At 50.0% G+C, this 14,234-nt stretch overlaps 1 protein-coding gene across 1 annotated transcript in view; it reads right to left on the bottom strand.

Annotated features, from left to right (window-relative positions):
* NPDC1 (neural proliferation, differentiation and control 1) overlaps nt 1–11,430 on the bottom strand; it is a 34,389-nt gene extending 22,959 nt beyond the window's left edge. The window contains exon 1 of the mRNA XM_053281895.1: nt 11,191–11,430. Within this exon, the coding sequence (XP_053137870.1) occupies nt 11,191–11,299 (109 nt within the window). The 5' untranslated portion in view covers nt 11,300–11,430. The remainder of the gene's footprint in view (nt 1–11,190) is intronic.
* Nucleotides 11,431–14,234: the final 2,804 nt, after the last annotated feature.

The raw sequence follows: 14,234 nt of genomic DNA on the forward strand, positions 1-14,234 counted from the left end.
GTAAGATATCCCCCTTAGGGGATGGAGCCGCTCTGGGAAGAGCAGGTTTCAGGTTCCCTCCCTGGCAGCATCTCCAAGATGGGGCTGAGAGAGACTCCTGCCTGCCACCTGGGAGAAGCCGCTGCCAGTCTGTGAAGACAATACTGAGCTAGATGGACCCAGGGGCTGATTCAGTATATGGCAACTTCCTGTGTTCCTAAGGCAGTGCGTAGAATTCAGGGCCCAGAGAGCTCCAAGGAGGACCTAATATTTCTCTCTTTTTAATAATAGAAATGTTTGGGGTTTGAGGTTCTCCAAATCTACACCCTGCTCCTGAAGGAAGCTATCCCTCACTCCCCAGCACCCATGGACTGCTGGTACTGAAAGAACAGCCCTCTTCACATGTTCTGAGACACAAACAATTTATGCACTTTGAAGGTCTCCAAGGCAGGAATAGCCACACGGAGACCGCTTAAGGACTGCAATTCTTGGTGTGCCTGAAAATGGAAGAGGTCCCAAGACCAGGAGGCTGAGTTCCCAAGGAAACATATATCAGATTGCATTGTGACCCTGTACACACACTTTCCCTATAGAGATGAGTCTCGGTCATCCACATATCAGCCCTGCAAGGGAGGCCAGGATTGCCTCCCCATTACAGACTGGGGCATGGCTTGGGGAGAGGGGACTCCTTTAAGGCCACCCCACAAACACAGGTATCCTGCCTTGGGATGTGGAGACTCCAGTTCATTAGCTACTCGGCATGGAGCAGGGAAACCCAGGTTGCAGCTGGTTAACATGATGCAAGAACAGAGCATTTCAGCACCTGGAGGTTGGGGCTGGATTCACACGGGGCTATCGATTTTGAAAACAGCTCCCTGGACGAGGCACCAGCTGAGCTAGTTTAAGGCAAGATTGCGCCCAGTTCCTGACCTCTCCTTTGATCCAGGTGGTTCAATATTTGCTTAAGCTCGTGGTATTGTTTGCCCTCCAGCCAGTGAATATCCCTCTCGTTGCCACAGAAATTGGTTTCACCTGGAGAACATCTGCATCCAATCTGCAGGTCTGAGTTGGTTCATGTTCCTTCTCTTGAGGGGAACCACAGCAGGGGGAAATGGCCAGTTCCAGGCTGGCCATCTCCTCCTATCCATCCCCTTAAAAACCCAGAGGGTTCTTGGCTTGCAAGCCGGTGGAAATTATCTGGATCTGATAACCTGCACTGGAAGAATCTTTGCTCCTGCCTGTCAGGACCTGGGGGAAAGAAGTCACAGCGCCCAGGGCCAAAACAGACCCCCCACATGAACCGGGGACCTGCCTCCTACTGAGTCAGACCCTGGATCTATCTAATCCAGCGTTGTCTGCACAGACTGGCAGCAGCATTAGCAGCTCTGCAGCGCATCAGACAGTAGAGCGAGGTCTCTTTCCCACCTGAAATCCTTACCATGGAGGTGTCAGGCACAGAATTTGAGACCTTCTGAACTCACGTCCAACCCATACAAAACTTTGTATGGTGCACCACTGGGACAGCCCAGGTGCTTTATTTATTCTGCCTTTGCTAATCACATGAAGGAACAAGGAACTACTTCATGCAATGATTGCTGGAAGTCTTAGTCATACACAGCTTCTGAGACCCAGCAGATATTGCCCAGTATTTCTTCTCAGACCTGTTTGCATGGCTAGCAACCAACACTTATTTATTTATTTAAAACATTTATACCCTGCCCCTCCAGTACATTACTGCTCTGGACGGCTCATAACATTTAACCAAATTAAACAAGTTAAAAATCCAAGCTAAAACCACGATCAAAATTAGCTTTTAAAATTCCAAATTAAAACCTTCAAGCTACAAACGAAGAATTATAAAAACTTGGCATGCAAAGATAAAGGATGACAAATTCCAAGCCTCTCTTCAGTCATAGGAACTAGAATGCCTTTGTTTGTTTGTTTTAAGGAAAACCACCGAGGAAACCGATTCTTTGGAAGTGCTTTCCTGCACTCCAGATGGGCATACCCAAGTCCCAACAACAGTGAGACAAGACAAACATGAGAGCAGCAGCAAAACCCTCTTCATTCACTAGCAGGTTTTTCAGACGGGTCGCCCCACGACAGATCCCCACTACGGCCACAGAGAATTTAATCCATCTCAAACAGAACATTGGGGAGGGAAAAGAAGAGTCAGGAAAATATGAATTCTGTAGTATTCTCTTGATTCTCCAGCCTTAGAGTTTATTCCCAGCTCCTGTGAGCAGAACACTAAATCTCGCTCTCTCTCTGCCACCCTGAAAAGGCACCTAACACTAAATCAGCATGAAGGAGATTTAAAAGCTGATTACGCCTCTAAGACAGGGGTGGGTAGATGACAATCTCTTGGTAGATCTCCTGGAGATTTGCAGTAAACCAGCTTCCAACTCCCAGCAATAGAAACACACACGGTCCACTTGGGGGGTGAGGCCATAACTCAGCGGTAGAGCCCCTGCTTTGCACGCAGAAAGTCCTAAGCCTGAAACCTTGGAGAGCTGCTGCCAGTCAGTGCAGACAATACTGAGACAGAGAGACCAAGGGCCTGACTCAGTAGAAGGCAGCTTCCTACCTTCAATACCTTTGTGGAGGTTTATAAACTACACATCTCGTCAGCAACACCCAGCTGGGACTTTTACACACAGCAGGCTTTACTGTGAACTCGAATTTATCCACACACACACAAGAAGATGCAAAAAGTGGATTTTTTTAACCCTCAATATAAGTCGGGCTACACTCTAACATGAAGAGAAAAACCTGAACTGCATGTGAACTGCTCCCCGATAATTTGCAGGGATTGCGGGGTAAATCTGGCCCATATGTGAATGCACCCCCACCATTCCGGAGGAGATGCGAGTTGAAGGGCTTTAAAAGCCCTGCATGAAAAACTTCTTGGTGGGAGCCCATCTGCACATGCGTGGCAAGGCATCAGAGCCCGGATCTTGCCCTTAGCAGCTTCCCTGATCCTCAAGTTGTCTCAGAAGCCCAGAATACGACTTCCGGCAGGGCTGCATGAGTAATATATAAGCGGATACTGCGTGCCATTGCCAAAAAATATATAGTACCCAGAGGCACCTTAGGAGGCAGGCACAGATGCTCCCCTTCCATCCAGAGTGGGCTAAAAGGGAATGATTCATGCCATGGTGAGAGCTCTGCTCCCCCAGGTCTGTGCGGGGTGCTGGCTAGAGGCCTGGCCTAGCCTCTCTCCCCCGTCCCCTGCCTCCGTGCCGGCAGATGCTCCAACCACACACAGCCGCCCACTCTGCTCCTTCTTGCAGCTGGTCCCTCGTAATCCAGCCTCCGCTTGGGGAGGACGAAAATATGAGACACAGAAGGGGGAGAGGCAGCTGCAGCGGGCTGGGAAATGGAGCATCATCTGCTCGTTGGAGAGGACGGATGGAGACAGAGATGGGGGCAAAGAGGAATGGGAACACACCAACTGTCTCGGGCTCTGTGCATCCACCTCTCTGCCTGCATCCTGCAGCACTGGAGTGGAATTTCGTGAACAGAACAGAACTCAGCCTGCCCACAGCATCACGGAGAGAACACACCAGCATGAGAGAGCAAAGAAAGCAGGGGAGGCCCCAGTTCAAATTGCAACCAAGTGGGGTACATCCCAGCTGCATTGCCTTGATCTCCTTTGAGGGAGGGCTTAATAAAACTGGTCACCTTTAAAAACTGACACACGACACCCCCCTGAGATTCCTAGCAGAATTCAATTTGTTCTCATGAATCCTCTTTGCATCCGGCCGGCCCCTGATCCTTTCCCAAAGGGCTTTGCAGTTAATATTCCTTCCATGATGCAAATGTTTATTCGCAACAGAGGCACAGACCTGCTCCGCAAACACATCATCAAGATGAGTTTATAGGTTTAACACAAAAGACACAAATATTAGTTGACAGTTCTAAAGCTTTGGTTTTAGAGTTTTTATTGTGTTTTCGATTGTTTTAAGTATGCTAATGTTTTAATGGTTTTATATTGTGAACTGCCCGGGAACGTTTTTTGGTATGGGGCAGTATATAAGTGTACTAAACAAACAGTATCCGACCCACTGAAACAACCAGAGACTGGCTACATATGACCCCGTAACTGCTTCCCGGTGCCAGATTAGAACTAGTTTTTGAAGTAGCATTGGGAAGATCTCCAGGAAAAGCAAGGCCTAACCCTGCTTAAAGGATTATTAAGGGAGATCTGGCAACCGATGAAGCTATAAAGACATTTATTGTTTGGGGGGCGGGGGTGAAGAGGCTCAAGGGGAAACACTTTGGCTCTCAGCTTTCCTTCGGCACAGATTTATCTGACATGGTCACACTGGCTGGAACTGCCTGCCGTCCCAAGCAAGACCCAACTTGGCTTACATGATCGAAAGCAGTGTTGGGCCTTTCAGCCCCAACAGAGTAAGCACACTGAACTCCATGGGCTGACTTTGGCATAAACCAAGGGTTGCATGTTGAGGACAAGCAGCATAAAACTTTTTTTTAAAAAAACCTGCCAATTTTCCACGCACGTTTGGATGTTTCCCTCCTGTGTTCTCTGTGGGGTTGGCACAGGTCTCCGGGCCCATCGCCAGCCTAAAAGGTACGGGGTGTGTGTGCCAAAACCGTAGGAGCGCCTATTTATCTGGCCTGCATCACTGATAAGTGCAAGCAACATCAGTCTGCAAGTCTCCTGTTTTGGGAAGGCAGGGACATTTTGGCCCCATCTGTCCTGACCTTGTGACTCAGGTGAAGTAGCAGAGAGAGAAACCAAGAGGAAACAGGGGCAGCCGTAAACACAGAGGTGACACATCCCTGGCCTTCCGGCCGTGGCAGTCACACGAGAACCTGCATGGTGTCTCTTGGGCTGTCAACCTTTGGCCTCCTGTGGAATGTTTCCGGAAAAGCAAGTTTGTCAGCGCTTGGCGTTCCAAACCCAAACAGAGGAAGAGACTGATCTGCCATTTCCCTTCTGTGGGGACAGACACTTTCCATTTCTCTCCAGCCACATTTATACCCAGTGCCGTCTCCAAACAAGCTTGGATTGTGTGACCACCCCCAGCATTCGTCACAACAGCCCTGCAAGGCGGGACAGTATCACCACACTGCACAGGGAAAGAGGTCGGGAGAATAATGCTTTTTTAACCCAACGGAGTTCGTGGCAAAGGTGACATTTGAACTTGGGGGCATCTGGCTTCGTATCCCAGCCTCTTTCCCATTTTAAAAGTCACCAACAACCATTTATATACCACTTTTCAACAAAAGTTCCCAAAGCGGTTTACGTAGAGAGATAATAAATAAGTACATAAATGAAGATGGCTCCCTGTTCCCAAAGGGCCCACAATCTAAAGTGAAACTTAAGATAGGCCACAGCCACTGAAGGGATGCTGTGCTGGGGGTGGAGACGGCCAGTTGCTCTCCCCCTGCTAAATACAAGAGAATCACCACTTTAAAAAGATGCCTCTTTGCTCAGTTAGCAGGGAGTTTCAAGTAGAACATCAGAGTTATAGCTGCTGGGTAGTGTTTGCCCACAGAATCTGGCAGCTGCAGGTGGACTGCCCCTGAACACACAGGTAGACTGCCTCTGTGTTCAGGGGCAGTCTACCTGCAGCTGCCACATTCTGTGGGCAAACACTACCCAGCAGTTATAACTTGGATGTTCTGCTCGAAACTGCCTGTCTTTTGGTTCTGGTGGTGTGGGCATCATCTTACAATAACCTCTCTCTTTGGCTGCACTTCGATCCTCCTCCAAACCAAATGACAGTTTGGAGGAGGTTGCTAACTTTGCATTCCTGGTTTGGTGGGATCTTCCAGACATACTTAGTCCCAATTCAAATGCAACCAGAAACTGCGGGGGGGGGGCAGAAAAAGAAAAGGATTGAATTCAGCCCTGCGTGTAGAAGGAAGAGAGAAGAGGCCTCATTTTCTGTGGCTTGAAGAATGATCTGAATGCAGCCTTTGCCTAAAGCCCTCACATCATCCTGTGGCAACGGGTTCCACCGGCCAGTTGCCCAAAGCAGCCGCCGCTGCCGCTTTTCACGCCAAACCTCCTTCCTCTCCGCGTTTCAAGCGTGCACAAGTTCTCTCTCCAAGATCATTCACACTCCCTCAAAAGCCTCCTTCAAACTCCCACCACCCTTCCCTTATTGCCGAGGTAAAAATAACGCCCCCAGCAAGAGAGAATGGCCTGTGCTGGTCGTAGGACGAGCCCAAAGGTCTGCGAGTTCCCAAGCACATTCCCAGCCCGAGCTGATCCGAAGGTTCCTGGACATCACCCACCCACCACGGCAGCCGCTCGGGGAGTCACCCACGCCTGCAGCGAGGCTGCCGTGCCTTGAAGGAATGTGTCGCCCAGGAGGCCACACAGAGACACACCCCGCCCCGACAACACTCCCTTCCCAGCAGGTGCCTGCCGGGCGGCCCAGAACTGCAGGGGGCCCCAGCTGAGAGCACCCAGCCTCCCTGCACCCACCAGGCTGGTACGGACAAAACAGCAGCAGAAGAAGCATCCTCAAGGCAGCCGCGGCACCAGGAAGGTGTGCCCGCTGTCAAGTCCGGCTGCGGAAGGCTGCAGGGGCCAGGCGGCTCTTGGTCCTCAGAGGGAAGGAGAGCTGGCCTTGCGGCAGCGAGCAGGAAGGGCCCCCTTCGCTAAGCAGGGTCTGCCCTGGTTTGCATTTGGATGGGTGACAGCATGCGAGCGCGGTAAGAGATCCCCTTAGGGAATATGGGGCTGCAGCTCAGTGGAAGAACACCTGTCTTGCATCCAGGAGGCCTCAGTTTCAGTCCCTGGCAGCGTCTCCAAATAAGGCTGGGAAGCAGTCCTGCCTGGAGCTCTGGAGAGTCGCTGCCAGCCAGTGCCGGCAATACTGAGCAAGAGGGACCAATGGTCTGACTCAGTACAAGGCAGCAATCCAGGCTCTAACAATGGCCCCCTCAGGCTCAGCAATGCCAGCGAGCGGTAAACCCACACTCCGACTGACCCCACTTGTGCACAAAACATGCAAAGGAATGGGGTGGGCAGTGTTCAGGTAGGAAACAGAGATCTCGGCTATGCAAGTTGACGAGGCAGCAAAGCCCCAGGGGGAAAGAAGGGCACGCCTGGAACCTCCCTCGGAACAAAAATGTTCGTCGCTCAAAGCCGAGTTCCTCAGACTGACTGGAGGATCTGCCATCACAATGCACGGATTCTGTGCAATCGTGCCAGGTGGAATCGATGTTGCTTCCAAAACTGGGGCTCTTTAGTGCCGACATCCCACCATCAACAGCAAGCAGAATTAAAACTGGAACTTCGGGGTTCCTTATATTGTTTGTAACAATATTCCTGCTTGGGGTCCCACTATATTGTTTGTCACTTCCTTGCAGCGTCCACCCACAAACATGGTCCCAATGCATGTTTACTCAGGAGTCAGGCCTGCTCAGAACCCACTTCTCCACACAAATGCCCCTTTAAAATACACCAGCCATGGGAAGATTGATTCAAGTAGCTTCTGTTTATTGCTGTAACTAATGCTTTAGTCAAGAATTTCTATAGCCACCACTGACCTTTCCTTTTTTGCAAATATACTCCCAAAATTTGTTCATGTATTCTATTGCTACAATTGCAATGATAATAAAATGGAAGAGGAAAGAAATACCACTGACTTTCAAAACAGTTTCTTGGGTTGGGTTGTTTTCAAGCTTCTGGCCCTCATGGTTGCAAAGAGTTTTGGAACACCGGACAAAAATTCAGAAGAAGAGAGCTGAGCACAGACTACCAGCCCTGTTGAGATCGAGCACTCAGTAACTTCTGCATAGCGAGAGGAAGCTGGATACATTTGGGCAAACCACTAGGGGTGTGCACGAATCAAAATCTGCGATTCAATTAAAGGCTGAATTGAATCGCAGCCCCCCTGAACTGATTCATCGAAAGCAGCCGACAAGTCAGCCCCAAATCAATTTGGGTGATTTGCATGCCATTTTAAGGCCCATTTTGCTGGGCTGAAGCACTACATCCAAAGCAGAGGGCTAGTCTACCTGTCGATCCCAATAGGTAGACCAGCTCTCCCCAGAAAAAAGCACTATTTTGAGGCCCATTTTTCCAGCAAAATGGGCCTCAAAATGGCATTCAAATCACCCAAATCAATTCAGGTCGAATTGGGCCATCTATTTGGAGGGCAATTTGATTCAGGGTCAAATTTGCGAATCACTCCCCAACACAACTGAATCGATCCATCATCAAATCGAATTGCACACCCCCTACAAGCCAGTGCCACCCCTGCAGAATTTGTTCGACTGCAGAACTTTTTTTCCTCGACGCAGAATCCTGCTATTTTGTACTGCACGTAAATGGTCCTGGATGCACTGCAACGTTTCCAAGCTAATGCTCTCACAGAACTGTCCACTAAGCTATTAATTCATGCTTGCAAAGCTAGTTTAACACAGCAAATGATCAACTCCCACCTCCGCTACTCCTGCCAGCAGTGACTTTGAAGAAGCTTCCCCACCAGACCAAGACATCCAACAAGCAGAAAACATCCCCAGCCAAATCGGCTTGATCTGGCAAAAAAACCCGCCGAGCAGAAAACCACTAAAGGAAGAGAATGCAAAGTTCCCGAATAACCATTTCAGCAAGGATCAGCAGCTAGGCTGCCCATCCAGAGGCTAAAAAAAAGAAGAAGTGGGGTGGGGGAGTCAACAATGACAGTTTTTCAGCATTATCAAAAGCCAGCCATAAAGGCACCTCAAGGCAATTTGTATTGAGTGCAGCTCTCCACAGCTTGACCGTTCTTCACCTGAACTTGAGAAAGATCCCAAAGACCTTTCAGATTTTGTATATAAAATCCCAACAACTGCCGCCAGCATTTGTTGTGTGGGCCAACCGCTTAAGAGAGAGTTCATCTGTGTACCAACAAACAGTTCTAGAGGTTCCCAGATTTTTAATGATGAATAGTGTTGCCCATTGGCCATCCCTGCCACAGAGGGAAGGAGCAGAACATCTCTGCATCCCAGAAACACCTTCTTAACCACTACGACATAGGAAGCTGTCATATACTGAGTCAGACCATTGGTCCATCTAGCTCAGGATTGTCGACACAGATTGTCTGGCCCGGTGGGACTCACAGAGACACTAAACCCGATGGCCAAGAGCTTGCCGATCTGTCTGACCCAAATCTGAAGCCTGGGGGAACCAAGGTCTTTGCTCTTCTCTGAAAATAGCAGCTCCTTGGGTGAAAGTCCCAGACGGCGCGAGATGTCAACAAAGCAAGGGACCTTAAGGGCAAAAGTTGACAGCTTATTAATAGCAAGTCCGGTTTACACAATACTTTCCATACTGTGTGCAGAGACATGCCAGGGTGCCACGAGAAACACATGATACAAGTTTGGGAGCCTAGCATTCCCACTCACAGAGGAGTTTGCCCAATGCAACTCTGTACGATTCATCACCTCCTTCTGAGCCTCCCGTGGCTGGTTTTAAGAAAAATGCAGGGAAGAACAAAGAAAGGAGGAAAGACTGATTCCACTACTTTTTGAGTGGGGGGAGATCATAGGTGCAATTCCAGGCTAACCAACAGAAAACTTCACTCCAGTTATTCCTCCCAGACAGACACACTGCCAAAATTATTCATCCAAGAACACAAAACAACATTCTCTTCCTCGCCCTGTAGTTTCCCCCATGATCAGTTTCTGATGGGAGGTTCCTTGGGGCAGGGAACTCTCCTGTGAATAATCGGCCCCCTGTGAATAATCGTCACCAGGATCCCAGCAGAGGAGAGACATGGCCAGGAGCTGAACAAGCCAAACATCACCCTGAGCAAAAGATCCCCCCCCCACACACACACCATTACCACTGTTCAGTGATATTCCCCTTGCTCCATAAAGGCGAGCGAGGAGAGAGACAGAGAGAGAGAATGGTTTCCAAGCAGCGTGCAGATAACCATAAATGATGTCATGAGAAAAGGAATGACAGCCAAGCCGTGGGGGAGAATCCGGGATGGAGGAGGAAAGGAAAACAAGAGAGGATTGGGTGTGTGTGTGTGTTTGTAGATAGCCAGATGAAGGATGGGGAGGGTGGAAAGAAATCAAGGAGATTCACAGCCAAGCACAGAAAAGGGGAAGTATAAAGCGGACGTGGAGGGTCGAGGTGTTCTAAATAGCAGGAGGATATAAATCAAAAGGTGGAGGGGGGGCCAAAGAACCCCAGCCAACAAGACAATCTGGGGAGGGGGGAGAAAGACTATTGAAGACGATTCAATCTAGCAAGGAAGAATTAGAGAGTATCTGGGTGATAAACGGGGAGGGCGGAAGAGAAGAACCAGAACTAATAATAATGGGGGGGGGTATGATTGAGCCCATGGTCAGAAAAGAGGAGAGGGTTATAACACTGAGGGGGGTTAAAACAGTGAGTCACAGATTAGAGGCAGTTTTTTTGGGGGGGAGCACAGCCAGAGAGAACCACTGCTAAGAACAGGATGTTTGGGGGGGGGGAATATGACCTCTATGGAAGAGAACAGCTAGGCAAATAATGGGGGGATGAAAGATTGTGAAAAGGAAATAGTAAGCTTCCCCCTCCACAACATGGGGGCAGAGTTAATCATGGCAGAAAATCAGGGGGATGGATAGAGAGACAGAGAATGGTGAGGGAGTTTGGAAGGGGGGGGGCAGCTTGACAGGACAGAGAACCAAAACTCAGAGGATCCGAGCAAGGTGCAGAATGTGGTCAGGTGGGGGGAGCAGGAGAAACATGAGCAAGAACATTACAGAATGGGGGGGGGGAGAATTACCCAAAGAGAATCAAGAGGGGTTTGGGGGGGGCAGTTTCAAGATTTGCTTTTTGCAGAAAGGAGATGAGGGGGAAGGTTTTGGTGATGGGAGAATCAGAAAGTGGGGGGGGGGAGAGACCAGGAGAAGGTTTGCTGGGGTGGGATAAAATCATGAGGGGGGGACAGGAAATCAAGAGGGACCTGGGTGGGGGCGAGGAAGGATGCCCTACAGGGGCAATCAGGAGGGATATATTTGGTGTGTGTGTGTGTGAGGAGAAATTTAGGAGGGATGATCTGTCGGGGGGGGGATGAGAAGAGGACTGGGGGCAGCGGCGCGGGGTGCGTGTGTGTCCCCCTGAGGGGGGGCAGCCCAGAGAAAGCCTGGCGAGGAAGGGTCCCCTCCTCGCGGCAGGGTGAGAGGACGCCCTCCGGAGGCGAGAGGCCCCCATGCAAATAGCAGCGGGGGGGGGCGCTGGCTTACCGGTCTGCTGCCTCTCCGGGCTGGCCCGGGCGGGGGGCGGGAGCAGCAGCAGCAGCAAGGCCAGGGGCGGCAGCAGCAGCAGCAGCAGCGAGCAGGGCGCGGCGCTCATCCTTCAGCGGCGGCGGCGGCTGCGCCAGGCGGCGGGCATGGTGGTAGCACGGAGGCTGCTGCCTGCAGCGCGGCGCTGGAAGCAGCGGGAGCCCGGCGGGCGGGCGGAGCGGCGGGCAGGAGAGCCAATGGCAGCCCCGAGCAGCCCCAGGGTCCCGCCCCGCGCCGCCCACCTGCGCACCGCCAGCTGACAGGTGCACTCGCCGCCTGGCCAACCCTGAGCAGGTGCCCAGCGCGCCTGCGCGCCACCCTCTCCCCGCTCCGGATGCTCAGCTCAGGGGACATAACGGGGCGGGAGCTCCAGAGTTTGTGAGGGAAAGACGGGAGACCTGGGCACTCGCATTGTTATTGCTGAGTATGTCATCGCGCCCATTAGTACTCTGTTATTTCGCGTTGCTTTTTGATGCTACTTTTTGCCTGAAAGAAGTATACATCATTTAAAACTTATTATGTGTTTGGTTTTTAAGTTTCTATGCCGTCTTTCGTGGGGAGGAAAACCCCAAGGCGGTTCACCGCCTATTTAAAACAATAACGTGTCAAGAAATTAATCTGTTCTTGCATTCATTTTCTTTGCAGCTTGTGGGAAGCCGCCTTGCGTCTCTGCGGAGTGAAAGGCGGCCTAAGAAGGCGAACGCACCGACATGGCTGTTGTCTTGCAGAGCCTGCGGGCTGGGGTAAGAACACAGAGAGTCGTTAAAGTGTGGCGATTGTGGTAATAGTTCCGCCGGTGAGTGATTGCTTTCTTAAGCGTTAAAGAAAGGAAAAGAGGAGGAGGATCTTTTAAAACACTGAACACCCAATAAAAAAGGAGAGATGTTTAAAAACTGTGAATATTTAAACCCCCAACCCAATGTGCTTTATTTGACAAACATCATCAGCCCAACCTTTCAAGAGCTCATTTGGCAAAACAAAGGCATCCAACACACGTCAATTCTGTTTTTTGTTTCAAGGGACATTTATTAAAGACGCAGTATTAAATGTCAGCCTGTAATCCTGAACAATAGACAAGTTTAATCATTAAACTCACACAGAGAGTTTTTGGATTCGGAGTTGCAAGGAAGCCAAAGCAACAGTCCTCTCTCTCCCTCTCCATGTGTGTGTGGATTGGCTCCAGTTACTCGGTGGAAAAGATGCTCTGCACAAGCTCAGAGGAATTCCCTTCATTAGTTAATGCACCTGTTTTGCATGCAAACCCTGCCTTTAGTTTAGATTCTGTGACTGAGGCCCAGCAAGCAGCCCAGGCATCCAGAAATGTGTAACCTATTTTTTCCCCATCTAGCAACATAGGTGCAGATTCTTGTAACACTGGGTATCCCCACATCTATGTCTTCCTTTATCCTGTGAGCCACTTCATGCATTAGAAAATGGAAACGTGAGGTGATTTAGAACACAACATTATAACAAAACAATCCCTTGTGTTCTTTTTGTCTGGGTGGTGCTTTAGGTCAGTGGCTGAAGGTCCCAGATTCACTCCTTGGCAGCATCTCCAAGTAGGGTTGGGAAAGACTTTTGGACCCGAAATGTCGAGAAGCTGCTGCCCGTCAGTGTAGACAGTACTGAGCTAGATGGACCAAGGTTTTGACTTTATATAAGGCAGTCTCCTAGGTTTCTGCTTTGTGGAGGAGAGCTGGTCTTCTGGTAGGGAGCATGAATTGTCCCCTCTGCTAAGCATGTCCCACCTGGGTTTGCATTTGGATGGGAGACTACACTTGAATGCTGCAAGATATTCCACTTAGGGGATGGGGCCGTAGCTGAGTGGGAGAACATCTGCTTTGCATCGTGCAGAAGATAATGGGTTCAATCCCTGGCAGCATCTCCAGGTAGGGCTGGGAGAGACTCCTACCTTATACCTTGGAGGAGCTGCTGCCAGTCAGTGTAGACAATACTGAGCTAGATGGACCAATGGTCTGATTCAGTATATGGCAGCTTCCCATCTCCTTATGTCTTCATCCCCTGCTAACACAGCAAAGAGGCACCTTTTTAAAGTGGTGGTTCTCTTTATGTTTAGCAGGGAGAGAGCAACTGGCCCTTCCATCCCCAGCACAGCACCCCTCCAGTGGCTGTTGCTGGGGTCTCTCCCTGTTTCTTTTTTAGATGGTGAGGCCTTTGGGGACAAGGAGCCACCTTCATTTATTTATTATATCTATGTCTTTGGGAACTATCTATATCTATATATTTATCTATCTATATATTTATTATATCTATGTCTTTGGGAACTATCTATATCTTTGGGAACTTTTAGTGGAAAGCGGTATATAAATATCTGTGGTATTTGTATTCATGAAACTTGGGAAAATAAAATGCTCAAAGTGACCACAAACAGTGTGCTTAAAAATATCAGATATGGGGAGGACCATTCTGCTGCAATGCAAGGTTGTGGCAGGATCTCTGCTTCTGCAAAACACACAAACATCCCCCATATACATACACACACACACACACACACACACACACACACACACACACACACACATACCCCCCTCTGTGGGCACATGTGACGTTGCACATGCAGATGGTGTGAGTCTCTCCCCCCACAGGAGCACCTGCAACCCCTAGACTGAGATTTCCCAGGCCGGCTGCAGGCTTGGTTCACAGCTGCTCCTCGATGGCATTGCCATGCCACCTTATGGCCAAAGCAGACTAGTTCAGAACTGGCAGTGATCTTCGCCTCCGCTTTGGTGAACCGGCATTTGTCAGATGCACCAAGAGGGCTGCCCTGATGACAAACCCTGATGTCAGCAGCAGCACATGGGCTATATAAGCAAGTAAATGGGAACTAAGCAAGTCTGCTGTTCAGGGTGCCCACTCTGACGGAAGTGGCTCCCGGGCATCCCCCGCAAGAGCAAGCCATTCAAATCTCCAGGGTGCTTTCTAGAGTCCCCTGGCAGGGAACCGATTCTGGAAGGTTGGCAGCCCTATGTGTTTTGTGTGCAGCA

This window comes from Hemicordylus capensis, chromosome 17, assembly GCF_027244095.1.
Source record: "Hemicordylus capensis ecotype Gifberg chromosome 17, rHemCap1.1.pri, whole genome shotgun sequence".
Taxonomy (NCBI): domain Eukaryota; kingdom Metazoa; phylum Chordata; class Lepidosauria; order Squamata; family Cordylidae; genus Hemicordylus; species Hemicordylus capensis.